This window comes from Mus caroli, chromosome 12 (assembly GCF_900094665.2).
Source record: "Mus caroli chromosome 12, CAROLI_EIJ_v1.1, whole genome shotgun sequence".
Taxonomy (NCBI): domain Eukaryota; kingdom Metazoa; phylum Chordata; class Mammalia; order Rodentia; family Muridae; genus Mus; species Mus caroli.
This window is the reverse complement of record NC_034581.1, coordinates 114,699,387-114,725,873: the sequence shown is the minus strand read 5'-3', so window position 1 is coordinate 114,725,873 and position 26,487 is coordinate 114,699,387. Positions and strand designations below refer to the sequence as shown.

At 34.6% G+C, this 26,487-nt stretch overlaps 1 protein-coding gene across 4 annotated transcripts in view; it reads right to left on the bottom strand.

Moving 5' to 3' along the window:
* Positions 1–1,127: 1,127 nt before the first annotated feature.
* Tmem196 (transmembrane protein 196) overlaps positions 1,128–26,487 on the bottom strand; it is a 70,221-nt gene continuing 44,861 nt past the window's right edge. For 2 of the 4 annotated variants that reach the window (XM_029484329.1, XM_021179584.2), the window contains exons 2-5: positions 11,052–11,108; positions 7,314–7,568; positions 6,086–6,159; positions 3,701–3,781 (exon numbers count right to left, since the gene is read on the bottom strand). In XM_029484329.1, the coding sequence (XP_029340189.1) occupies positions 3,775–3,781; positions 6,086–6,159; positions 7,314–7,568; positions 11,052–11,108 (393 nt within the window). In that variant the 3' untranslated portion in view covers positions 3,701–3,774. Of the gene's footprint in view, positions 3,782–6,085; positions 6,160–7,313; positions 7,569–11,051; positions 11,109–26,487 lie in introns of all 4 variants that reach the window. The other 2 variants (XM_021179583.2, XM_021179585.2) reach the window with 1 other exon arrangement.

Sequence of the window (26,487 nt, the reverse complement as noted above, 5' to 3'; positions counted from 1 at the left end):
AGTTTCTGAAATACATTTGCTGAATAATCTTTGAAAATGTAAGGATATAGGTTTAAAATGTGCCATTTTTGAGTTAAGTTGAGGACTCAAGTGAAAAGCAGAGTAGCATTATTTTTACCTGACCAAGCACAAAAAGGCAGCATTGAGCATAGGAGAAAGATAGGAAAAGTTCTTCAGGAATAAGGAGCTCAGCAACAGCTCATTTTACCTGTCAAGTGTTGAATATTAGTGAGTTAGTGTAATCTTTATGCAAGTAGATATTTAAAAGAAAAAAACCACGCATCATCTAAAGGAAGCTTTACCATGGCAGGCTGACCACTACATTCATCAGCTTTTGCTTTCTTTCTAAGTCTATAAATGAGTTTGTTCCATGTAGAAGTTTTACTGACTGATTGTTGGTTGACTGTGGAAGAACCTGTAAAGAGACAGGAAGACACTGAAGACCTGAATGAACCATGATACCTTAGAACAGTGAGTGTGTGGCCTTAACCTAGTCATCTCCACACTTGTGGACAGCATTAAAATTGGCTGCACTAGGTTTTCAAGGGTTTTCTTCATGGTTCTAAATTGGGTAGTCTTACCTGGACTAGAAAAACATAAATATTTGTAAAGACATTGCTTGGTTGTTAAAATAATTGATACATTTTATGCCATTTAAAACACATGCAAAGGAAACTCTACTTGACTTAAAATATATAGAACAGTCTTGTCATTAGCCACCCTAAATGCTGATGGCAAATGATTTTCAAAATTCAGTTGGACATCAGAATTCTCTTAAATATTGTTTAATTTGTGAAATTTATAATCTTGATCATTGCCTTGATGATATCTACCTTATTTCCTGTGGTATCATAGGGATTTACTTTATTATTATCATTTTTCTATATCTTTAATGTCTTCAACTTCTCTGCATTAGAATATTTTCTAGTCTTTTCTATGTCAAATAATCACTTTTCTGAGTTTCAAAATTCTCTGCCTCAGACTCTCTTCTTAAACATTAGCAGGAATCTGCCTCTTTGTCAGTGTCTGAATGACAGTTTCTTTGAATATTTATTGAAAAAACCATTTTTTGTACCATAAAAAGAACAAGACTCATAGGCTTTGTAGTTTCAAAGCATGTAGTTTTATTACATAAACATCAAGAGTCATCATACAATGTTCCACTTCAAAACAGATGTGTGTATATAATACATATATACACATACAAATATTTTTTAATTTCCTAGAAGTGACAGCGTCTTCTTTTTGCATTTAAAGCATACCCCACACCACTTTCACATATATTTTCCTAATTTAATATCACATCATATTTCGTCAAGGGTAGATGTATATTAAAACTATAATGTAGGCACTCATGTTTTTTATTCTTTGTCAGTTGTCAAAATTAAAATTTCAGTTTCTCGAATAATGTCTTCTTAACTTCCCCTACTTATTTCAAGAATCACCTTATACCCTAAGTAAATCACTCCAATTTGAATTAAGAAAGCACAAGGGTGAAATAATTACATTTAAAGATGTGTCTAAAATTGATTACACACACACACACACACACACACACACACACACACTGTGAACTATTAAGATAAGTGCAGTGATTGAATCTCTTTTTAAAAATCTGTGTGTCAAAGAAGTGATAGCCTTCTTTGTTTTTTTAATATGTGTTTTTATAAATAAATTCAAAAGTTATTAAATATGTTGATGTTTTATAATTCTGTATTTTACATGCCAACAGAGAAATACTACCAAAATTTGAGTCAGTGGGTTTCTTCCTTAAAGATTAAGCCAACTTCAGCATAAATTTAGTATAACCATATATATTTGAGATTTCTAGGTGCTTAAAGTTTGCATTTTTAGTGGCAAATATCATGCCTATGTGCAGCATGAAATGAGTAGTGATGATGATGATTCATTATTTTATATCAAATCTATGGACAGTATTTGTAATATACCAGACAAAAAAGTGTCCAAACAAGTGAGGAAGAGTTCAAAACTATACCAAATTAAGAGGCCATTTTTATCCAGAATTTTCTAAGTAGTTCATCTCAACAGGTTTACTGATGGCATTGTTAAAAGGCTCATGGGACCTTAGACCAAATTATTGCTGTTTTGTTAGCACAGTGAAAACTCTTGTCTTGCTTGTGACTGTAAGTTCTCATACCAAGCATGAAATATATCAATTTAGCTGTGATTGAGTAACTCAGAAAAATGAGTTGAAATTTGCTTAGTTTTGGAAATTAATAAAAATATATGGTGCAATGATACTTATTTAAAAATATTAATTTGTATGTTGTCAGAGATTAATTTTCATAAATATCTTTAGAGTCCATGATGTTTGATCTTTTATACATATTGTTGATTGTTATTTTAATATTGCATTGTGGAAGAGAAAAATTGGCTTTAACTATGTGACTGTCAGTTTATCTTTTAATTTTCTTACACCGAGAACTCCTTCAGATACTTTGAATATATCCTTTCCAACACATGACCTTCATGTTAATCATCAAAGGAGATAAAACATCTAAAGTATAGCAAAGGTAGTGTTAACTTCACTAAGGTTACCATTTCCCAATTACAGAGCTTAATTTGGCTGAAAGTTATATGAAATAAACATATCAGTAATAATCTTAGATAATAATTTTTGTTTAGAAATAAGGATTTATATGATTGAAGTTACACTTATAAATCAATATTAACAATTACTTTTACATAAACATCATAATCACAGTTAAATATCAACAACAAAGTAGTTTATATTCATGCTTCAATATTCAAGTCACTCAGCTCCATATGTATCAGCCACAATGATTGTCTACCACACAATAGATTTAAGAAAAAGAAGGAAATGCATGGATAGAGTAGAAATTAAATATGTGACATTGTGGGCTTAGAAAGCTTTGAGCAATGGCCTTCTCATAGCTAGGTGAATAACCTCATAACATTACAATTTCTTCCATATTACCTATTTACATTCATGTAGCTATAAATATATGATGTGTGTATTTTCTGTATTTACAGTATATATACACCTATGTATACACAATACTTTATTCTTAGACTCATTCATGAACATGAAGATCAATTTGCACAGAATAATGAAAACATTTATTTTCCTTACATAGTATTCACTTGTTCAAAAGTGCAAAAATATCATACAGATTAATATTCTTTCTCTAACTAAAAAAATCACCTTTTAAGCTTTAGTTTTTTGTAAGTTATAAATAAATTATGAAATATAATTCATTCACAAATTGAAATTAATTACAATGCTGTTGCAACAAGGAATTGCTGAGGTCTTGATTTTTACCATACTTGAAGTCATTTGTCTTTCAAAACAAAGACATCAATAAGTTATTGTTGGTTCTGTATGTGTTTACTTTTGAATGATTCATAAAATATGCAATTACAATTCTAAAGCTCATGCTAGTCAAATGGTGTCTGTGTACAGTATTAATCACTGCTATTTCCATTTAGTTTTTTGGAGGAATCTTCTTCAGAACAATTGGTCAGTCTGCTGAGATGACTAAGCTACAACATTTCTGGAAAGTTTATACCCTCTAGAAAGGGATAGAGGGTGAGTGAGGCCAAACTGAGAAGGAATAACTTTAGTCGATGCCCAGGAGAAATAAGAAATCCAAGAGCCATTTTAACTGCTACTCCCAAGTCTTCAGCTTCTCCTGCCTCATGAACAACCTGAAAAATGTTGAGTTCTTTAAAACATTGATTGTACTCTTCCATTAAATATCAGTTGTGGTGCTCCATTGCTCATGTTGTCTGTCATTTCCTGTTAGCAAAATTACATGAATTAATTAAAACTCATGTTAGAGTAAAACATTGATATGCTTAATAGAAACACAAAAATTACAGGCCATTGAAAGCCATTTTTTGAGAGGGGACGAAGGACAAGAATAGGTACTGTTGTGATTTAGGAAATGAAATTTCATGGCATCTTGTAGCACATGAAAATGCTGAAGTGACAGCCTAGGTTTATATACACAAATTAGTCACTCTATCCACGTACCGAATCCCTGCTGCCCCCCCCCCCCCTTTTCTTCAACCCTTTACTGGAAGATACTAACCTAGAAAAAAGATGCCTAAGTGACCAGGTTTTCCCAATACCCAAACTCTTCTGTCAAGCACATCAACAAAATACCAACACATTCTATAGGTGTTTATAGAAAACCATGGGACCTTGAGGTTTTCAGTGAGAAGATGCTTATTGTGTTTAGGCTTTATTTTGTTTTGAATGGGTTCTAGAGATGTAGCCCAGACCGGAATTAAAATTGAATAGCTCAAAGTTGCTTCAAGCTTGCAAACCTTCTGCTTCAGACTCATGAGTGTTGAAACTCTCAGTGTAAACTATCATGGCTAGCCAGGAAAATTGTTTATAATGACACAGTCACTTGTACAGTAAAAAAGTAACAATGAAAACTTAGGGCATGTTTTTAAAGGACTCAGAAAAATGTGCTTGGGAGGACATGAATATACAGATACAAAAAAATGAAGTAACATAAAAAGTTTCATTTGCAACTATAGAAAATACTTGAATCTTAGATGACTTGAATTCATATAGTTTTGTTTGTTTGTTCATTTGGTTGATTTTTGAGAGAAGGTTTTATGCAGTCCAGGCTTGTTAGACACATACTATGTACCTGGAGCTGGCCTTGAATTTCTGACCCTCTTGTTTCTACCTTCTGAGTTTTAGAAACCCAGGCATGTGCCACTTTGCCTGGTCTACAAGATGCTTGAGATACTAGGCAATAACTCTACAATCTAGGTCACTTTCCCAGGTCCCGTGCTTATGATTAGGGGCCAATTCACATTTACCATAGTACATGTATTATAGATAGTATATTAGCAAATTTGTCTATTATGCAAGATTGACAATTCTGTATTTTAAGAAGCTGACTTTCAAAAGGGTGGCAAAAACATTTCAAGTGAAGCTGTTTTCTTAGTCTTCTGCTTGCTACCCATTTCTATCTTGTTTCTGTCAGGGAGACTTCTAAGGATGAACACAGTGAAAACAGGACTAAAAATGTGGAATAATTGGGCTGGTATTAAGCTTATAATGATAAAAGGTGATTGACAGAAAAATTAGCCAAACTCAATTCCCAAAGTTAATATAAAATTTAATGAATCACATTTTATTTTATCCTGCTAGAAGAGAAAGAAAACTTCTTAGTAAGTACATAGAAATAAGAATCTCAGTTGCCTTTTCCATTCCCTAAAAAGACTTCAAATAAAAGCCTAAAGCTCACACAACTAAAGTATCAATATTTTTGTAAGATTTTAAGAAAAATGTTTTCTAAAATCTTATAAATTCAAACAATACTCTTAACGAAATTCATTCAATCACAGACACAGTAAAATTACCATTAGAAAATAATAGCGAAAGTTAGTTTTAAATGGATGAGTCTCATCATTTCATTTGCAAATTGGCATTTACAATTTAATAAGTCTATACTCCTAATCTGGGCAAGAACATACTTGGACATTTATAAATAAATATACTTCTTTTAAATGGACTGCAAATGTAACTTTCTGCATTTCCAGTTATTCTCTTTGGCCAAACTAAGAGTCTTGAATATTTATTGCTAACAACTGGAAATATGTGAAATGAATAGGAATATCAGATAATTTTACCAAAAGAAAAATTACACACAGACATTTTACTATATTAATGTTAAACTTTGGCTATTGGTTCATGCAATTTTGGCATGATAGAATTACAGTTTGTCTTTATCCAGACTCATCTATTATTAAAACAAAAGTCTCATCTGTGAATGATGGTACTGAGTCAGAATTGTGATGCAGCAGAGAATAAAGGGAATAGTGAATCATCCAAGCAGTACAGTGCTTGGATGCTTAGAGGCAGGCTGAATATTTGAAATACTCAACCAACATTGAAGCTGTAAGATTTTGCCATGTAGGTTTATGTCTGCTCCTCAGAGTAACCCTTCTAAAAGTGATACTTTGAGGAGCACACAGCATCAGTCCAGACTGATCTGTGGATACCATGGCTTTCTAATAGAGGCAGTGCTTCCTGTAGCAACATTACAACATGGTAACTCCCTAGAAGTCAGCGTACCTTGTAGGTAACTCTGGTGTCGGGGGCACCACCGGGCAGCTGGGCAAGTCGGTTATTTCAATAGCCCTCAATCTCTAATGTAAATATAACAATTATACAATAAATATTGAAGAAACATATGCAAAGAAAAGCTAAATAACACCAGCATAAAAACAGAATATAAAGGAGCTGCTATCAAAATATGTAATAATCTTCTATTTTAATAACCTACTTTAAAACTAATAAGTCCTTATATTTATAATGTCAATTCTTTTATTTTGAATGACATGTACAAATCTGACCACAATTGCTTCCTTGGGACAATCAATGAGAATCTCTTCTCTGTATGTATAGATATACAAAATAAAGACAGATGAACAATAAAATAAATATTTAACTTAAAAATAACATTATGATATGCATAACTCTTGCTACTATTTCTTTTATACTATGACTGTATGATTTTATTTTCAAGAAATAAATCAAAATGTAATTTGCCCATTATCTTAGTGAGTTTTACAGATGTTTATCTTTTCCTGAATAGATCAAGTAATAAGAACTGAATTTAAAAATGTGTATCAAACTAAATGTGTTAATAGGAACACATTCAGATCTTTCTATAATGTTTGCTCCTTAATGCAACTAATATAAGTTTCTGTTTGAATAGGTTTCATGAAACAATTATGCAATCAGCATTTTGTAAAATACAGGCAAAGCTATACACATATGCATGAAGTTTAGACGAGAATTCAATGAAGCTTTATATGGATTGTAATATCTTCACTGATAGACAAGGCTTTTTATCGCCTCACTAAAGAGCCTCTTTTATGCTTGAGAACCTAATTTACATAATCAAATGCATCTACTTATAAGCACAAAGGATGTACTGGAAAAGAGAATTCATGTGATTTCTAAAGCTGGCATTATTGAGTGGAGGCTGAATTTAGTTTATGTTTTTCCTCAGTAAATACATAAAAATCCATATTTATAAGGTGCTTAATATTTTATAAAATGCTATTTTAGGAGCTATGGTTTCAAATAGACAGAGGCTACAAAATTCTGCTGAAAATGGCTGCACCTATGAATTGCAGAGAAAACTAATTAAAAACCCCTGCTCTTAATATAATAGGGTCAGAATTACAAAATGTGATTCCACAAATTGCCATGTAAGCTTGCAAATTGATCCACCTAGATTGTAGTGTTCATTGCATGGCAGCAGTGTGAGGCAAAATGAAAAAGAAAAACTCACTTTCTCAGCCATTTCATGAGAGTGATGCAGGGAATGTTCCCTTTCTGAGAACATCCTCCTTTGCTCATAGCTGGCTAGACGACAAGTGAGCCAAGAGGAGACAGTGCAGCCCCCAATGCCGATACATGCCAAAGACATGGAAGCGAGGTGCAGTGGGTACAGGGATGAGGTCTTTTTTGTGACTGCCCGAAGAAACTGAAAATTCAGGATGCCTCCAATGAGTCCACAGATACAGCAGGCTGAAAAGAGGATCATCTGAGAAAAAGAAGAAAAGGGGAGTTAAAGTTGATAGGGCTGTGATGTCCAGAAAATAGAGCCTCATGTTGCTGCAGGCTAAGGATGGTGAACCTGCAATGAAAAGAATACGCTTTCTTTGTTTATAAGGAGGTAGAACAGGTGTGCCTGTTAGTAGCGACTTCATTCAGTCAGACATAATGTTGATAAAGTACATCATAGAACTTCCAAAATGGAGCCAATAGTATATCTTATGATACTCTGAAGGAAACCAAATTTAGCTTTTGGCTAGTTTCAGATGAAAATAATAACCATGTCCTATATGCATGCTTATTGTGTGAAGAACAGATATCAGCTGCATGATCCCTAATACAATATAACTGTATTATACACGTATGCAATATTTGTACAATATGTTGTATAATACAATAATAACAGTATTAGTGCAAGAAGCACTAAAACAATTTGGAAGAATGAGTAGTGATCAGGTCAGATTCTTTGACTTAAATTCAGCTTTATTTTGTCATCTTCTCTAAGCATCCAAGTAGCTATAACTTTCAACCTTGGTGAACTTTGGGAATTTATCTCAATCTTTTTTTTTCTTCATTACTTTCTTGTATATATCTTCTAATAGGTATCTTAGGGACTTTCTATAACCTGGCCCAACATCATTCAATTATTTTTGTTGTTGTCTGGCACCACTGTGAACTGTTACAGTGTTGTTTGATTGAGTGTGGTTTTTACTGTTGATCTTACACTTGGCTTAACACGAGTCTCTATTCATAAAGATAAGATGTTAACTCAACCTAAAGAGGATCCTTGGAGGCATGTGCTTTCTGTGTAGTAAATATCCTTTGAATACTTAATAAATTTAGTTGACTATTTATAGAGCTTCATAATAACTTTATGTGCTTTAAGCAACTGGTTTAAATTACCTTATAGGATTTAATAGATCTTCTATAAGGCTGTACTAACTTATTACCCAGTCATATTTCTATTTTATGGAACATAGTAGCCAATTACACTCCTCTTCCTGGTCCTTGGGACAAAACATGAGGCCTCTTACATGCTAGGCATGGACTACTTTGTACTTGTACAATTGTACTATCCCCACCCAAGCCTTTCTTGCCCATTGATACACCATACACATTTTATCTCAAGGCCACTTATATTTTCCTGGAAGTAATTTTGCTTTTTCTTTGGACCGACCCCTAATAGAAAAAGTAAGTTGTAACTTTTTCAGAAGGCCTTACTGGACATTATTGATATTATCTGTTGTGTTAATTCTTTAGGGAAAACAGTTTTATAACTTACTTTAGTGTTTATTTTTACATTATAAGATATTGTTTGTTATCAGTAGTTAGTTGAGTTCAACAATTATTTTTTGAGTATCTAGTACCTACTGACCCTAAGTGAGAGCTTCTATATCATGAGTAATTTTGTGTTAATACTTTTGAGTGTAATGAAGTTTAATATATAAGCATGACATGGTCAATGGGAGTGGAGGGAGTGGAAGGGAGAATAGGCTGATTTAGGAATAGAGAGAGGAAAAAATTATTCAAATAGTATTGTAAGCAATTTCCTTGAATGAAGTTCCAGGTGAGGGCCAGGCAATGAATGTATGAAGCACCACTAAATAAAGTTTGACAGGCAAAGCTTTCTATTAGTACAGTTATTTGTTTCATTTTTCAAACTTAATTCTGCCTTACTTATTGTGATTATGTCAGGGTACTTATCATCAGGGCTGAAGATCTTATGATGGAGGAATACAATCTTTGTATATCTGATTTAATGTAGCATTGAAAATTGATTACCAAATCACCAAATCATCCCATTTAGTGGCAATATGCATTTCAAAATTTAAGTGGAATCAACCAGTTACAGCCTATTTTAAATAATACTCACTTGCCTTGCAGTTTCTTGAGTATATATTTTGGTGTTTACTAATTCACAGATAATACTAAATGGTTATACACTGTAGCATTCAATTAAGGAATGAATGTTATTATAAAAGTAGATGAAATATTTATTTTAAAATAAACATGTCTCTTGTTAATGTTATTCTCGGTAGCTGCAATAGTTGATTGCACTGCATTCATATGCATTGGTAGAATATTGTCACCTTTGAATTAAAATATTAGAATTAATATCCAGGTTCTTAATCATATACTATTTCAAATCCTATTAGGTAAGAGATTATAGACTGAAGAGATATAGTAAAGAATACATGTTGTAAAACATTCAATGTTCAGCATAAAATCCTTGGGGTTACCTGCCACTAGTCAACTTCATTAAATACAGGAAGATTATGGATTGTCTAATAGTACCATTTACATGGTAGTTTCTGATTAGAAAGACAGTGAAGACACACAGTGCCTTAAAAATTAAATCATACCCCTTCATCCTCTCATCACTTCCATTAATTTTTGTTCCCTTTTAATTTCTTCTTCAAATAAGCTGTTTCAATACAATCATAACAAGTATTGAAAATTGAAAGGTATAGAAAGAATAAAGGACATTCCTAAAGAGTGGGGGAAGAATTATAAATGCCAACAATTACAAGTATATTTCCTCAAGGATTCCCATTTCATTCAAAAGTTTAACAATTATATTAAACATGACTGACACAGTGGATGCTTTATCTGTCTTTCCTCAATAGATATGTTTGTAAAGAAAGAAATTCGGGAAAGATGGAAGATGAGGATGACTGGGAGATCCCCATTCACTCCAGTACCTGACTTGTCATTGTAAAACTATTTTTTTTTTTTTAGATCAAAGAACATTCTCCAGGGTCCTTGTGTAATTATGTTTTCCAATTTTGTAAAGATTTATGATACTTTCTATAGTACTCAGTAAAACAAACCATGTCTTTTCTATTTTTTTAATGCTCACAAAATGTCAAGAAGTCTACTTTTCAGCATGTAGTTAACAGGGAGCATGTTGCCTACTCCAGAGTCCTGTGGTGATACAATAAACATCTGAAAAAGTTTAAATGTGTACTCACAGAAATAGAGATGAATTAAATAAAATAAATAAAGAATTAACTGTATCCATAGGATCACATCTGTCTTGGTGCTTTACAAAATTAGCTTCTCAGTTAAAAAGTAAAAAAAATCCTTATGCCAAGATCTATATTTATCCAGCTTAATTTCTCAGAGAGTAAGCTTTACCTTTATTTGCTCCTGGAAGGACCCAGGTGATTGCCTGCAAATCTCTAAGTGGAAAACTGCACACAATCCCCTATATAGCAAATATTAAAGTTTAAATATTCATATGCTAAAAGAGTATACCAGAACTTTTCAGAAACTTTGGTGTTTTTTTCCTAATCTCTTATACTATTGATAGTTTTCTTTAAAACAATAAATCTAGAATTTGTTTCCTAGCTTCCATCTAATTCTAAATTAGCAGCATTAAGTAGATAAAAGTCCTCTAAGTCATCATTTCTGTTTTGAGTGCCTGAATTTCAACCCTTCAATGTACTATACAAACAATGCAAAAACTTACGACAAGTCCTGACTTTTTTTTGGCGCACAGTATTCCACATATGCCACATAGAAGAAACTGCAAAAGAAAGGAAGAATTATTGCATTATCACAGAGAGGAGAAGCCTGGATTTTTAGCTTATTATAATCCATTCATGGCATTTGCTCCCAGGAACTTTACATGTTTCAGATTCCCCTCAAAACCAAAAAAATTCTTTGTTGTAGAATATTAAAGACTAAAAAAAGGCTAAAATTTATTTATTGTTTTTCAAAAAGGTAATCGTGAGACTTAAGCAAAATCAACTTATCAACAGGAAACATGTGAAGTAGAGAAACTAGAATTTTGCTCCTCTTGTTTAATTTTACTGTCATTTTCTTTTCTACTTTCTCAGAGACAAACATGCTATATAATATAACATTCATAGTAAGCACCTAAGACCCAATAAGTTATTTTATGGGTAGGGAAAATAACCAAGATAAAGTGATCAGACATCAAACAAAGAGATCATCCTCCATATAGACATTATTTGTACCTCTCATTTTGAGGCAACAACTACATTATTTTGACAAAAAGATGCTTTGTGGACATCCCAAAAAGCCCAAACAGATGAAGGTGTTGATAGCATATGATTTAATATAAATAGAAAATAGGTCACAAAGCTGCTTTGCAGAGCCGTCATCCACCCATGATAAAAATACTTTGTGTCATATTACAGTCAAGACTTTAATCTGGAAAGACATATTTAAGGATATTTGAGTGTAAATTTGTTGATACTTGAATTGGTCTAACCATGTAGCTAAAATAATTAATTCATCAATAAATAATAAGAAAAGTAATGGCTTTTAATTTTACTAAGACATCTGCTTCCATTTGATTTTAAATTTTTGTTGTTGTTATTTTAGGCCAGTAAGATGAAACAGTGAGCAAGGTACTTGCCAGCATACTTGACAACCTGAGTTCAATTCCTGTGACTCACATAGTGGCAGGAAAGAAACAACTACTGCAGGATGTTTTCTGATATTCATGAGCGCGCGCGCACACACACACTCTCACACACACATACCCCTATATAAATAAATGTAATATAATTTCAAAAAATCTTAAGTTATAGCTAATAATAACTAGTTTCAATTAAGTATTTTGTATCTGGATATATATTTTTAAAAATGCATACCAAAACATCCTAAGACTTCTCTGAAATAACATGTATGTGAGGAATATATTGCAGAACAATGGGTAAGGGAAGTTGCTGTGAAGGAACTCGCCCTTAAGAAAGTAAGACAGTTATAAAACATGTAGTATATAGCATGAGAGCTTAGTGGGTTAGTTAGGATACATAAGAATTTGGTAAATATCTTAGACAACTTTTCAAATTACTGAGGAAATGATAATGATTGTTTATCTAATCAAAGAAGTTATATAATCTTTCCAAACATCAAATAGAAAAAATAACACGGAGTACTTTGAGTGTTTGTATGTGCAAATTTCTGTAAATGCCATAGAAGAAAACAACTTAGTACATTTGCATAAATTCAGAGGAGTAAGCAGTATTTTCTAAATACAGAATCAGTGTCATGGACCAAAATATACTTTAGCTTTTTGTGAAATCATTGGTACTGTTTCTACCCCCACAGGCTTCAAGGCTGAGCTCAAGCAATTCAAGTTCGGACAACTGATGTTCCTTTTACCTCCTCAAGCTTCAGATGAAAGCCTAGGTATGTCTTTCTCTTTAAGTTTTGTTAACTAATCTGTTATTCAATCTGGAAGTCAATTTACCTCAAATTTATTCTTGAAATAATTTGGTAGTAGCACAGTTTTGTGTTCCTTGGTTTGTCTTTATATATATATCACCATTATTTATTTACAACAAAGCTCAAAGGACCAGAATAATGTAAGCAGCATTCTCCATTCCAGCCATTTGGTTGGAAAATCTAGATGTGAGGAAATTGCTTATTCCCATTGAATCACTTCACCTAGATGGAGCTAAGGACTGTGGAGGGAGATTGTATAGTAGGAGAGATGTTAGGTAACATTTTCCTATTGACTTTTAGTCAAGCATTTAAAAAATTTTCTGTAAAAGTTTCTTCTGTAAAAGAGAACCTTTTACTCCTGACCAATTGTTTATACAAGGCAGATCTTGGCTGTCACAAGAAGGTGGATACAGAATCTTGAAAAATTATCGACTCTGAGGACATATGAATGTGCACTGTCTAAACTGAGACTGGTCTGTAACAACAAAGAACCCTTAACATTACTCACCTGCCTTACACTGTAAGCCTGGACAGTGGGAATAATGAGTAATAAAATTCTAACCTGAAGAACAATGAAATAGAAAAAGAAGCTGTATGTGGAGGAGAATAAGTTCTAAAGCTGAGGATGGCCACTGATGTTGGAGAATATTCATAGTACTGGGTTACTATCTGAAGCACAAGTCAAGCACAGATCATGAGGAACAGAATTTAAAGACGAGCATCTCAAAGATAATCATAAGAAGAGCAAAAAGTTATTGCTCACTAGAATGATTCTTATCATATTGACAATTTAAATTAACATAGTAAATAAAATACAGAATTCTTAATATAAAAGTCTTGAATTTTGAGCCAAAGCATCCAGCCAAATTCATATTCAAATGTGAGATTTTTGTGAATATCACATTTGTCCAGGGAATTGTAGTAGATAAAAGTATAGAGGTGATGAACAACTCTCGTCTTAAGACAGCCCATTACAATTATTTCTCATATTACATTAACTGCATCGGATGAAATAATTTGCACCAAAGTTGAAAAGAAGATTTCCTGGCTAGAAAGCAGAAGAAGCCCTACTTTTTTCCCCAAAATTTGCTGAAATGAAAACTGAACTAAATATTTTAATAACTGTCACACGATCACACAATTTTATAAGAATTGGTTAATTTAAAGAAGCACAGAAACATCACGAAAATCACAAAGGTTAAAAGTAGAAACATAGCATCCAAGTAGCACTGGACTGTTTCTTCTGTAGTTGGGTTTAAAACTGTAAATCAATCACTATTGGCTCTTCATTTTTTTTTTTTAAAATACAGTCTAATCACTTCTTAGTTAAAAATGATCACTATGAACTTCTTAAAACTATTACGTTGGAGGTTTACACATAAAATGCACATAAACCCTGGCTAGACCACAGAAAAATGATCCTCTGCCCTAGAGCTTCCTTCCTTTGGGATTGCATTTCCTTTACGATCCCTGTAAAAATTGTGTAAAATATATATCAGCTTTAAAAACCTTTTTAAGGTCAGCAGTTCTCAAGATGGGCTGCAGATCAATTAAAATGTTCTGGGAATTTACCATTGGAATGCTGAGTGGAATCAAGAGTCAGCACTTTTTAATTTTCTCAGGTGATTCCTGAGTACAGTATGGATCAAAGAATCACATGAACTGAAGTTCACATGCATGACTGACTGTACCTTACCAACAGATCACTCACTTCAGCTTCTACAGTAACATTGACTCCATGATTACTCTCAGGGAGAGGTGGAGAAGCAAGAAGGTCAAATTAAGGCTGTTCACTGGAGAAATATTTTCTAAGTTCATAACAGAAGGTCAAGAAGTCAGGATTGTTTGGTCTCTAATGGCTCTTAGAAACAGGTAGTTATTTCATCCTCCTGTAATTTTAGTCCACCCTGTGCCTTTTATTATTGGTAATAGACTTTTCCTTTAAACCTTTGATACTTCATAAACGTTCTTCAAATATTTTTATGCTTAAAGTTAGCTTGATATATAATCAACCATGACATGGGATGATCTGGAAAAATCAGAGTAATTTTATAGTAAAAATTGAGAAAATGGGCACTGGGACGATACATATGCAAATAATAATTACACAAAAATATTAAAAACGAAGGAAACAATTAAGTCTTCAATCATAAAAAAGCAACTGAATTAAAATATGGTCCAAAAGCCTGACTCTCCTTTTTAAGTTGTAGAACACAACACCTTAAGTTGGGTTGGTAGGGAGGTGGGGAGGATCTGGGAGGAGTTTGGAGAGGGGAAAACATGATCAACATATGTGAATATATGTTTTTAAATAAAACAACAATAACAATAACTTTAACCAGTGCAGATGTTAGTCTGCTGATAATTTGGAGTTTCAATATTTAGAGAAAAAATCCCAACTTCATGTCCTCTCCTTCTCCTTTTCTTTCTCCAAAAAGAAAAAGGAAAGAAGAAAAAAGAAAATCAAAAGAAATGAACAAAGATATAACAGAAAAATGACCAAAATGAAACAAAAGGCCCACAAACAAATAGATGTGGTCTGCGCTTTAGTGGGTTATGACTTTATACCAATTCTGACAGCTTTCCCATTTGTCCTTTGGAGTTTAGGTTTGGGATTCTTTCTGAGGTGTTGTATTCTACAACTTAAAAAGAAGAGTCAGGCTTTTGTCCTCTTCAATCTTGTGATGAGGAAGAGGAAGCCCTAAGCCAGGACTAACTAGAGGAGAGAAAAAATTTACAACATGAGAGAAAATGATGGGTCAGTGATGGTTGGGAATTATACCTTGATATGCAGATCTCTGACCCAGTATTTAAACCTTAACCACATACCATGACCCTAAAGATGGAATTGGGGCATCACTGGAACTCTTGTTCCTTTTTCAAGTGTGTAATGTGGCCTACTGAATAACCCATTTCGTTTCTCACAAAATAAATAAATAAATAAACAAAAGGAAGGAAAAGCAAAATATCCATGAAGACATCTCAGGGAAGAATATATGTTTGGAGAAGAAGAAGAAGAAGAAGAAGAAGAAGAAGAAGAAGAAGAAGAAGAAGAAGAAGAAGAAGAAGAAGAAGACGAGGAGGAGGAGGAGGAGGAAGAGGAGGAAGAGGAGGAGGAGGCAGCACAGGAAAAGGTAGTCAACATTTTTTTATGCTAGAAAAATGAAACAGCAGTTAAATAGCAATTCAGAGCTATGAGATGGCTAACGTGAAACAAGAGCCAGAGACACCAAATATCAAAGCCTTTGGTGAGAGCAATTATTAGTGATCTGGAGAAACAATAATTATCTTGGGTGGCTTTTGAAAATGAAAATAGTACAGCTGTTTAGGAGAATGTTATAGTAATGTCTATCAAAGCTAAGAGCATAGTCTTCCATATGCCTTGATTGGGCTTTGGAATATTTACCTAACTAATTTGAAACCTTCTGTAGGCTTCACTAATCATTAAAAATCAAAACAAAACTGAAAACAATGACTAGGTAGGTAAACTGTGATTTGAAAAAACGAGACAGCTAATCATTCAGACACAGGCAAAATTTAAATGCACATTTCTTAATATCCATACTAATATGTTTATTACTCTAATGCCATAAATTTCCTTTCCCTGTCAGCTTACAAGGAATCATATTTCAGCAACACGGAAATCACCGAGATGCTTGTTTTTTGATTGCTTGTTTTATGAGTCAAGATCTCACTAATCCTACTGGCCATAAAGTTGTTATATAGCCAAATCTTGATTTCTAATACAATTCTTCAATGAAAAGAATTGTGTCTTTGCATACTTCACAAAGCTATGTTTTTGTGTTTATAATATCCTTTGATCTACTCAAGAGCACTAGAGTAGGTATGCCCACACAAACACATAACCCACACACATACTCAATTAAGAAAATTAGAAAAAAAGAAAATTTAAAAAACAGAAAACAGGAAAAAGAACAATAATCCCAATTTAAAATGACACATTGGGGAAATATTTGTAGTTATAAATTTCTCTAAAATAGATTGAGTTAGAAATATATCAATAAAGAAGAAATGGTTTAATAAAAATAAAGGCAAAGGATATGAAGAGATAATTCCCTAAAATGCTATTGGCTTTTCAATATAGCTATGCTTAAGTTAATATAAAATGACAAATATCTCAAACTAATTCAGACATGTTTTCTACCTCTCTTATTGGTAGAAGGTATAACATTTAATAATAAGTTTTTTATCTTGTACAGTGTCTAGATAATCAGTAATATGGTTTATAGATGATAGTTTGAGAGGCATTTGGAAACAGTAATCAACATTTCTTACATAAAGCACATGTATTCACACACATATATACATCTCTTTTGCTGCAGGATTCCTGCATTTGAGAGTTTATTCAAATCTACAAGTAAGCAAGATGTATGTGTTGATTTGTCTTACGATTACTACTAACACCATAAGAGAGACAATCCTAAATGTCATTCAGTACAGAACTAGTTAATTCAGTTAAAGTCTCTGAATCTATGATGGAATATTAGAAACAGGACTATATTGTGATTCAGAAAGTTCAGGTGTACTTATGTGGAAAGAAAGTGTAGGAACATATAAAATACTTTTTACACAAGAAGGAAAGAACTGTATAATACAACTTAAAGACAACTTTGTTCACACATATGGAAATTAATCTTGGAAAACCACAAAAGAAACAAATAGTCATTGCTTGAGCTATGAGCGTGATGGTGAAATGATGAAGGGAAAGATTTTTCTTCTTTTGAGTTGATATGTCTTTGCATCATATGAAGGTATTGAGTATTCTGAAGGGTTAAAAAGTGCCTCATCTCCACAAGGTACAAATATAATGGAGGTAGTCCACTGAGATATTCATCTGTACTAATGAATTACTCAGTTTCATGGTCACTGTATTTTTAAAAGTCCATAAATAAGCATATTCTAATTTCCATTCTCTTGCTTTGATAAAACATACTGACTAAAGGCATCTTAGGGGGAGCAAATGATTTATTAGGCTTATATTTCCAGGTAAAAATCTGTCATTGCAGGGAGTGAGGCTAGGAACTTGAAGCAGAAACTGCTTACTGGCTCACTGATTCCCAGACTCATGCTTAACTAGCTTTCTTGTATAGATTAGAACCATATATCCAAAGAATGGTACTACTCACAGTGGGCCGGGCCATTCTACATCAGTTAATTAATACAGTCTCCCACTGTATTACTGTAATACCTGCCCCATCTGATCTAGTCTATCTCTCTCTTTTTTTTAAATATTTTTTTTTATTATGTATTTTCCTCAATTACATTTCCAATGCTATCCCAAAAGTCTATCTCTTAATTAAGATACCCTTTTCAGCTGATGTTTAGACTGTGATAATTTGATAATTAGAGCTAACTGGGATATCTCTCAGAGAAGTCAACCCATATTCAGAGGTTTAAGAACTCTGCTAGAGTGTCCTTAATTACTATCACAAGATTGCTTCCTGTAGCTCATTTTTTATAATAAATTGAATTGAATTCAGATAATACTAGGATTAGACTTTCCATGCACAAATCAAAAGTACCAAAGAATAGCTTTTAAGAATTGAGATCAATCCTTGAAGTAAATGAAACATACCATGGAGATTCACGAAGCTCAACATGAGGTTTGTTTTCTTCTCAGTCAAATATACTAAAACTTAAACTACTTCAGATTAAAGTGGAAACAGTTACACCTTCAGAGACTGTCATAACTCATTTTGAGTAAAAAGAATTATGTAGCCTTAAAATTCATAGTAATAGCTGAATAACATTTCTCAGAGTATTTTGATATCGGTTTAACACTCTAAAAAATTGTGTTGGAAAAGAAATTTTGTTTCATGGGTTAGTTAGAGTATCTATATTGAATTTGATATTCACACCATATAATAAATGGAATTCAATGTACTGTTCTATATTCCATTACTGCCATTGTTCAGGTGACACATCATTTGTTTGCTACCTTCTACTCTACCACAGCAGACCTTATCCTATGATTTAGGAATATAATTTCAACATGATATACTGTAACTTCAAAGTGAACGAATAAGAATATGCCAAAGTGAATCAATTTCAAACACATAGCTGGGATACAATTTATTCTTTTACAGAATCAAATTTAGTTAACTACTACTTTTTGCCAACAATATAATTGGTCAGATGATTAATTATCTCCTTGGTGAAACAACTTGTATGGTGTTGCCAGTATAAGTGCCACAGTCATATCTTTGTTGGTTTTAGCTAGCTTCTTCTGAATCTTCAGATACTTCTGATGTAGGGCAAGCTAGATCGAAGTTGGCACAAAGGATTTTACCTCAGCCCTGAGTTATGAGTGGAACAAGATCCTTATCTGGGAGGTAAAAATGGAATTTTTCAGTTTCAAAAAAGGTGTGTTCTTATGTGAGACAGAAAATGGGTCAGGAAAGTTGTCTGAGTATACATTCCAGACTATAATTTATTAAACATATTTCAGAAAATTAATTACACCTTAAGAATAGACACAGAATAGCTTACCCTGCCTCAGTGAAAGTAAAAAGGCTAGGTGGTGTCCCAATATTCTTCTTTGAATGCTAATGCTACCATACTGTTAGAAATGACTGCTGTTCTTTTTTTAAAATAGTTTGCATTATTTTTATTAGTAATGTTATATAAATAAAACATTTAATGCTATGCATTATAACTTTATCCTCTCTCAGTTCTATGACATGTGGGCTTTTTATTTTATTTTAAATTTTTATTAGATATTTTCTTTATTTACATTTCAAATGTTATCCCCTTTCCTGGTTTCACCTCAGAAACCCCCCTTCCCTATCCCTTTCCCTCTTCCCCTGCTTACCGACCCACTTGCTCCTGCTTCCTGGCCCTGGCATTCCCCTACACTGGGGCATATAGCCTTCACAGGACCAAGGACCTCTTCCATTGATGACCGACTATGCCATCCTCTGCTACATATGCAGCTGGAACCATGAGTCCCACCATGTGTACTCTTTGGTTGGTGGTTTAGTCCCTGGGAGCTCTGAGGATACTGGTTAGTTCATATTGTTGTTCCTTCTATGGGGCTACTGCTGTTCTACATCATTTTTATTTCATGTTCTAGCCTTAAAACCAAAACTGGGATGGCTGATCTTGTTTGTAAACTTGACACATCTGAGAATTGCCTCTATCAGACTGATCTATGGGTAGGACTGTGGAACATTTTCTTAATTGATAATTGAAATAGGAGAGTCCAGATCTTTTGGGAGTGCCATCCCTGGGCAGGCAGGCCTGGAGTGTATACTTAAGGTATGTGAGTTTAAGCCTGGAAGCAACCTGATAAATAGTTTTTGTGCATGGCCTCTGCTTCAGTTCCTGTCTTGAGTTCCTGCCCTGGCTCCCTGGGTGATGAACTATCACCTGCAAGCTGAAGTAAACCCTTTTCTTTCAAAATTGCTTTTGATCACAGTGTTTTCCACAGCAACAGAAAGCAAACCAAAACACATTGTCTCAAAGTCATATTGCGATGTTTATTTTTGGAGAAAATATACTTTTCATTCCACTTAGATGAAATAATTTTGAAACTACCAAAAGATAAGAGTAAAAATGAGGTATTACAACATCAGAATATTTTAAAAATGGATTCACTTGCTTTGTTACTTTGTAGGTTTGTTGTTGTAAGCCATCAGGTATCATTCCTGTTAAGTCTTGTCAGTTTACAAAGGAAGGTCTAGTATAGCACATTTTCTGATTAAGATCAATGACCTTTCGCTGGGCTCTTGTAATCTTTGCTGAGTTTTTATACTAGGAAAAAATTAGTTGTTACAGAGAATAAAGGGCTACTAAGGATAAGGTCACAAAACTTTAGAGATCTGTTATGTTAATTATAATCTTGATATAATGTGCTCTAATTTGAAATATTGATCAACCTGATATTGATATCAACCTAACAAGATCTCTCAATTTCAGAACTAGTCTTTACACAATAATTCTGTGTAATATAGCTATCTAGTACAGGGTATATAACAGCAATTCCAAGATTTAAGTGGTGTAAAAAAAATCTGTGCACACCCATGTCTGTTCATTCAATGCAGTGTCTGAGGATCTTCTGGCCTTCTTGACAAATCTTTCTTTTGTCCAAATGGCATGAATTATAAAGCACTAGAGTAATGCTTTCCAAGAATATCTTCTGTCGGTTATTTTAATCTTCCTCAGAATAACATAGAGAAATTCAGTAGACATGCAATCTAGTTGTCCCCTCTTAACTCAAAATTTGGGGAGTAAAATCGAAAAAATTGCACCTTGGATCAACACCAAGGTAATTCTATGCTCTCTGTGGTTGAAAAACCTTGGCTGTGGACTCAAAACACTGATTTATCTGCTTTGGCTTAGATAGGCCATCTTAGTATGAATTATCCAGGTTTGGAAACTGAGTCATCCTGTAGGATAGCTAGGGAATATCCCTAAAGAGCAGTGATTGGTATCAAACATCAGATCATGAAGATAACCTAGTGAATAAATGTCCTGTTTTCTGAAAGTTCTCTCTCTTTGTAAAGAATGTTCATCCCTTCTTTCCAAGGTATTAAGCTTCTTTTCAAATTACTTCATCAAGAGTTATGTTTTTTCATTCTGACTTTAATCAACGACAGTGGGAGAAAGCGAATGCTACTCTCTCTAGATGCTATTTTAGATATTTTTTGCTTTTGTGCAGCAAGTGTTTAATATTTCTATTGTCTTAAATTGGGTATGCATTTTACAAACATTCCTTATGTTAGTAGTAATCATGGAGTCAAAGAGAATTGTTTTTCTCTTCAGATAGACAGGGAGAACCACTAATAGTGTGGTGGAAATTATGGTCTTTTTCAAGGTCATGGGTCTTGGGACCTGCAGATACCAGACAGTGAATCTTTCATGTTTGTGCACTGGTTTGCTTTGGAGTGGATTAATGAGAATAACCTCTAAGAATTTATATTTGGAATTTTCACCAACACAGTAATAATCCACTACCCACAGAACCTTACAGTGGCATCTAGTTCTCTCTTCTGCTTTGGGCAATCTTTAGCTAGTTAGCAACATCAAAGACAGGCTTGCCATAAGTTGCACCCTTTGGAGCTGTAAGTTTGTGGCCACTAGGACACATGTGAATTCTGTATATGACATAACCTACTTCACCTTGTATTGGATCTAACCAGGTCACATAGGAGCCTGGTAGAGTGCAGAAAGCAGGCAGTACAGCTACTAATGAAGCCTCAGAAGAAGCACAGCATGTGGTTGCTTTTTTTTCCATAGATGCATTTTCTTTGTGATTTGTCTTTTACAGGATGATTTCTTACATCAAGGAACTGATGGGATTGTTGGTCTCTGAAGTTATTTTATGCTTCGTTTGCTACTAATTTCCCATGATGTTGAATCATTTTTGAGGTTCAAGGCATTGATACTGGGGGAAAATTGAATCCTAGTGTTCAACTCAGAGCCTCAAAACAGTGAGAGGATTGCTTGAAAACAGAGGATCATCAACAGAGGATAAAAATTTGTACCAAAGTTTTTCTGTCTCTATAGTTTTCTACCCTCCTACCTTCTAAGTGCCATTAGAACTTAAGAGAGGGAGGAATGGATGGAACTGAAAAGTATCATCCTGAGTGAGGTAACCCAGACCTGAAAGGACATGCATAGTATGTACTCAATGATAAGTGGATATTAGCCAAAGTACAGATTACCTACAATACACCCCACAGACCCTAAGAAGTTAAACAAGAAGGAAGGCCCAAGTGAAGATGTTTAAATCTCACTTAGAAGGGGAAGAAATTAACTATGGGAGGCAGAAGGAAGGAGGGAGGGACTTGGGTGGGAGAAGTGAGGGGGAGTGAAGAGGGAAAATGAATGAAAATATGCTGCTGCCAAGTGTGGAATTGGGGGAAACCTCTAGAAAGTCCCAGTGACTTGGGATGGAGGAGGCTCCCAGGACCCAATGTGGGTGACATTAGCTGAAATGTCCAACATTAGGGATATGGAACCTGAAGAGACCACCTCCAGTAGTCAGACCGGACCCCCCCAGAGGAGGAATGGAGATATCAATCCACCTACAAAACTTTCGACTCCAATTTCCTCCCTCTCTAAAAGAAATGCAGGGGCAAAAATGAGGCAGGACTGAAGGAATGGTTGACTAGTAACCGACCCAACTTGGGATCCATCCCATGGGCAGGCCTCAATCTCTGATACTGTTACTGATGCTATGTTATGTTTGAAGACAGGAGCCTAGAATGGCTGTCCTCTGAGAGGCTCTACCAGAAGATACTGAGACAGATGTAGATACTCACAGCCAAGCATTGGACAGAGGTCGGGGACACTTATGAAAGAGTTAGGGGAAGGACTGAAGGAACTGAAGGGGATGACAACCCCATAGGAAGACCAACAATGTCATCTAACCTGGACCCCTGGAAGCTCCCAGAGTCTGAGCCACCAACCAAAGAGCATACACAGGCTGGTCTGAGGTCCCCAGAACATATGTAGCAGAGGACTGTCTTGTCTGGCCTCAGTGGGAGAGGTGTAGAGATGTGATGTAATCCTGTAGAGATGTGATGTCCCATCAGGATACCTGGGGGGAGCACCCTCTCAGAGACAAAGGGGAGGGGGGATGGAGGAAGAACTCTGAGAGAGAGGACTGGGAGGAAGCAATATTTGGAATGTAAATAAATAAAATAAATAATTAAAAAAGAAATAATCACATGGAAGTTTTAAGTTCTGATTCTTCAGCTTGCTTCAAGTTTTTGAGTGGAACATAAAATTGAAATCTTCTTCCTGTATATATTAATGCAGAATTCATAACCATAAGAAATAGACCAAGAAAAATTAAACATTGGACTGGAAAAATAAACATTATTGGAAAGCTACATTTCCAAATTCTGTGGAAATTCAAAGAATTGCAGAGTTAATGAAACTTGCTTGGAGATTCCTTAAGAGAAAGCTCTTGTCTTTCTATATATTTATCATCTTCATAATAAATTATTTCAAAAGACAACAAAGATAGGCAAAGATGATCATTTCAAAGTGGGGAGGGGGCATCCCAAATGGTGTAATAGGGAATTACAAAATTGAAAAGAGATTAAAATTTTCTTCAAGAAATTTCAATTTTCTCATTGCTATAAAAATTCTAAAATAGGAACTTACAAGAACAGGATTCAAGCTGTTCAAGTTAGCAGATTTTAGGAAATGAATCTGGGGAGTGAGGGTTTAAGAGCACGATTCTAGAAGGAATTAGTTTAACTGAGGTACAGTAAATGCAGATGATTTTTGAAGTTAAGGACTCAGCAAGGATGCTGAATTTCTGAGCTATTTCAGAATAGCTCTGAATGGTGGCTTCTGAGACTTATTGATTTATGTCATTAACATGATTGTTTTTAGATTTCTCTGGATGAAGGACAATTCAAAATCATTCTGAACCTTTCTTCCAGCCTTTCACCAGGGCCTTTCTTCATGACTCAGCAATGTTGTTGTCCAGAGAAGTTGTAGAGGACTATGCATTTGTCACTCTGCTGTTTTATGAGAGGATACTACAGTCAGTCAAAAATAGCTCACAACTGCAACAAGCCAGATTATAGGTACTGGCTCACAACCCCCAAAAAGATTTAACCTGACAGGTTTCCTATTTCCTGGAGTTGAGTTGTGCACTTACTGAAAAACCCACAAAGGTTGCAGGAAGAAATAATAATGCAGCAATCTATTTACATGAGGTTATAATAAAGCACATGACATGCCTTTGGAAAGAAAACCAAGCACTGCCTTCTCCATCTCTATCCTTTTGTTATTACTAGGCTTGCACAAAGAAAATTTACAAGATGTCTCAGAAGATGTTCTTTTGCTTTCATAATCCAGTCCTTTCATTAATAATTCTTGTTAAAACACACTAAAAGGAAATAGTTTTGATACTCAAAAATTTGAAATAAATTCTCTAGTTTCCATAGTTTTGGATTTTCAAAAGTTTGCAACACTGATTATCCGAGTTCTCTTCCCACCAACTATAACAAAACTAAAAAGAGCACATTTTAATATTTTTATGTTGTGGGTAGAGAAATGAAGATGCCAAAAATCACATTGCAATTCAGGGTTAGACATTTAATGGGAGCTGAAGTTTGGGATTCCAATATTATCACACACTGTGTACTTATCTCCATTTTATGCTACCTCTGAACAATCTAGAGACATGTTGTTAGATTTTCTTGGTGAAGTACTTAATGTGTACTTGATTGAAAACTTGAAGGGAAGTGTGGCAAGGGGTGCCATATAAGTAAGCCTATCACCTCAGTGTTAACTGGAGAATGCTTCTCCTTCCTCTCCACATTCAAAATTACATTTAGGGCCCTTCTGGTCAGTGCCAGCTCTGGGTCACCTTGGGCACTAACTTGGAGGAAGGCCCCAAGGTCCCCAGAGGACTCTCCACGTGATCTTAGGATCACTGGTGAGTGGAACACAACATTGATTCCAAACCAATTGTGACAGGCCTGTGACAGCAAGAGGAAAGACATGGGAGCCCTGCCTGACCAGTGTCTCAGGTTCCTCCTGATTGGTGCTGGTATACCTTGGTTTCGAGCACACCAGACAGCCCAATGGTCCCCAGAGAAGACACCACTTCCAGGTGCTGTAACATGCCCAGGATGTTAGGATTCCCTGATCCCAGGATAACAGAAGCTTGGTCACACCAGGATCTCAGGGTCTCAGAGGAAGCTTGACACACCCAGAATCTCAGGTTCACAGGAGTCCAGAGTCACAGGATCACAGAGAAAGCTGGACTCTGAGGAGTTCCGAATCAACCAGGATTATAGGAAGGACAGACTCCAATCAGATATATTGAGGGCAGCAAGCACTTGAGATAATCAGATGGCAGGAGGCAAGTGTAAGAACAGAAGCAACAGAAACTAAAGTTACTTGGCATCATCAGAACCAAACTCTCCCACCCTAGCAAGTCCTGGATACACCATCACACAAAAAAAGCAAGATATGGATCTAAAGTCACTTCTCATGATGATGATGAAGAACTTTAAGAAGAAATAAATAACTCCCTTAAAGAAATGCAGGAAAACAGAGGTAAATAGCTAGATGCCCTTAAAGAGGGAACATAAAAATCTCTTTAAAAGTTACAGGAAAACACTACCAAACAGGTGAAAGAATTGAACAAAACCATCCAGGATCTAAAAATGGAAGTAGAAACAATAAAGAAAACCCAAAGAGAGACAACTCTGGAGATAGAAACCCTAGGAAAGAAAACAGGAACCATAGAAACGAGCATCAGCAACAGAATACAAGAAGTGGAAGAGAGAATCTCAGGTGTAGAAGATTCCATAGAAAACATGGACACGACAATCAAAGGAAATGCAAAATGCAAAAAGATCCTAACTCATAACATCCAGGAAATCTAGGACACAATGAGAAGAGCAAACCTAAGGATAATATGTATAGATGAGAATGAAGATTTTTAAAATTAAAGGGCCAGTAAATATCTTCAACAAATTATAGAAGAAAACTTCCCTAACCTAAAGAAAGAGATGCCCATGAACATAAAAAAAGCCTACAAAACTCCAAATAGACTGGACCAGAAAAGAAATCCCCCTTGACACATAATAATTAGAACAACAAATGCACTAAATAAGGATAGATTATTAAAAGCAATAAGGGAAAAAGGTCAAGTAACATATAACGGCAGACCTATCAGAATTACACCAGACTTCTCACCAGAGACTATG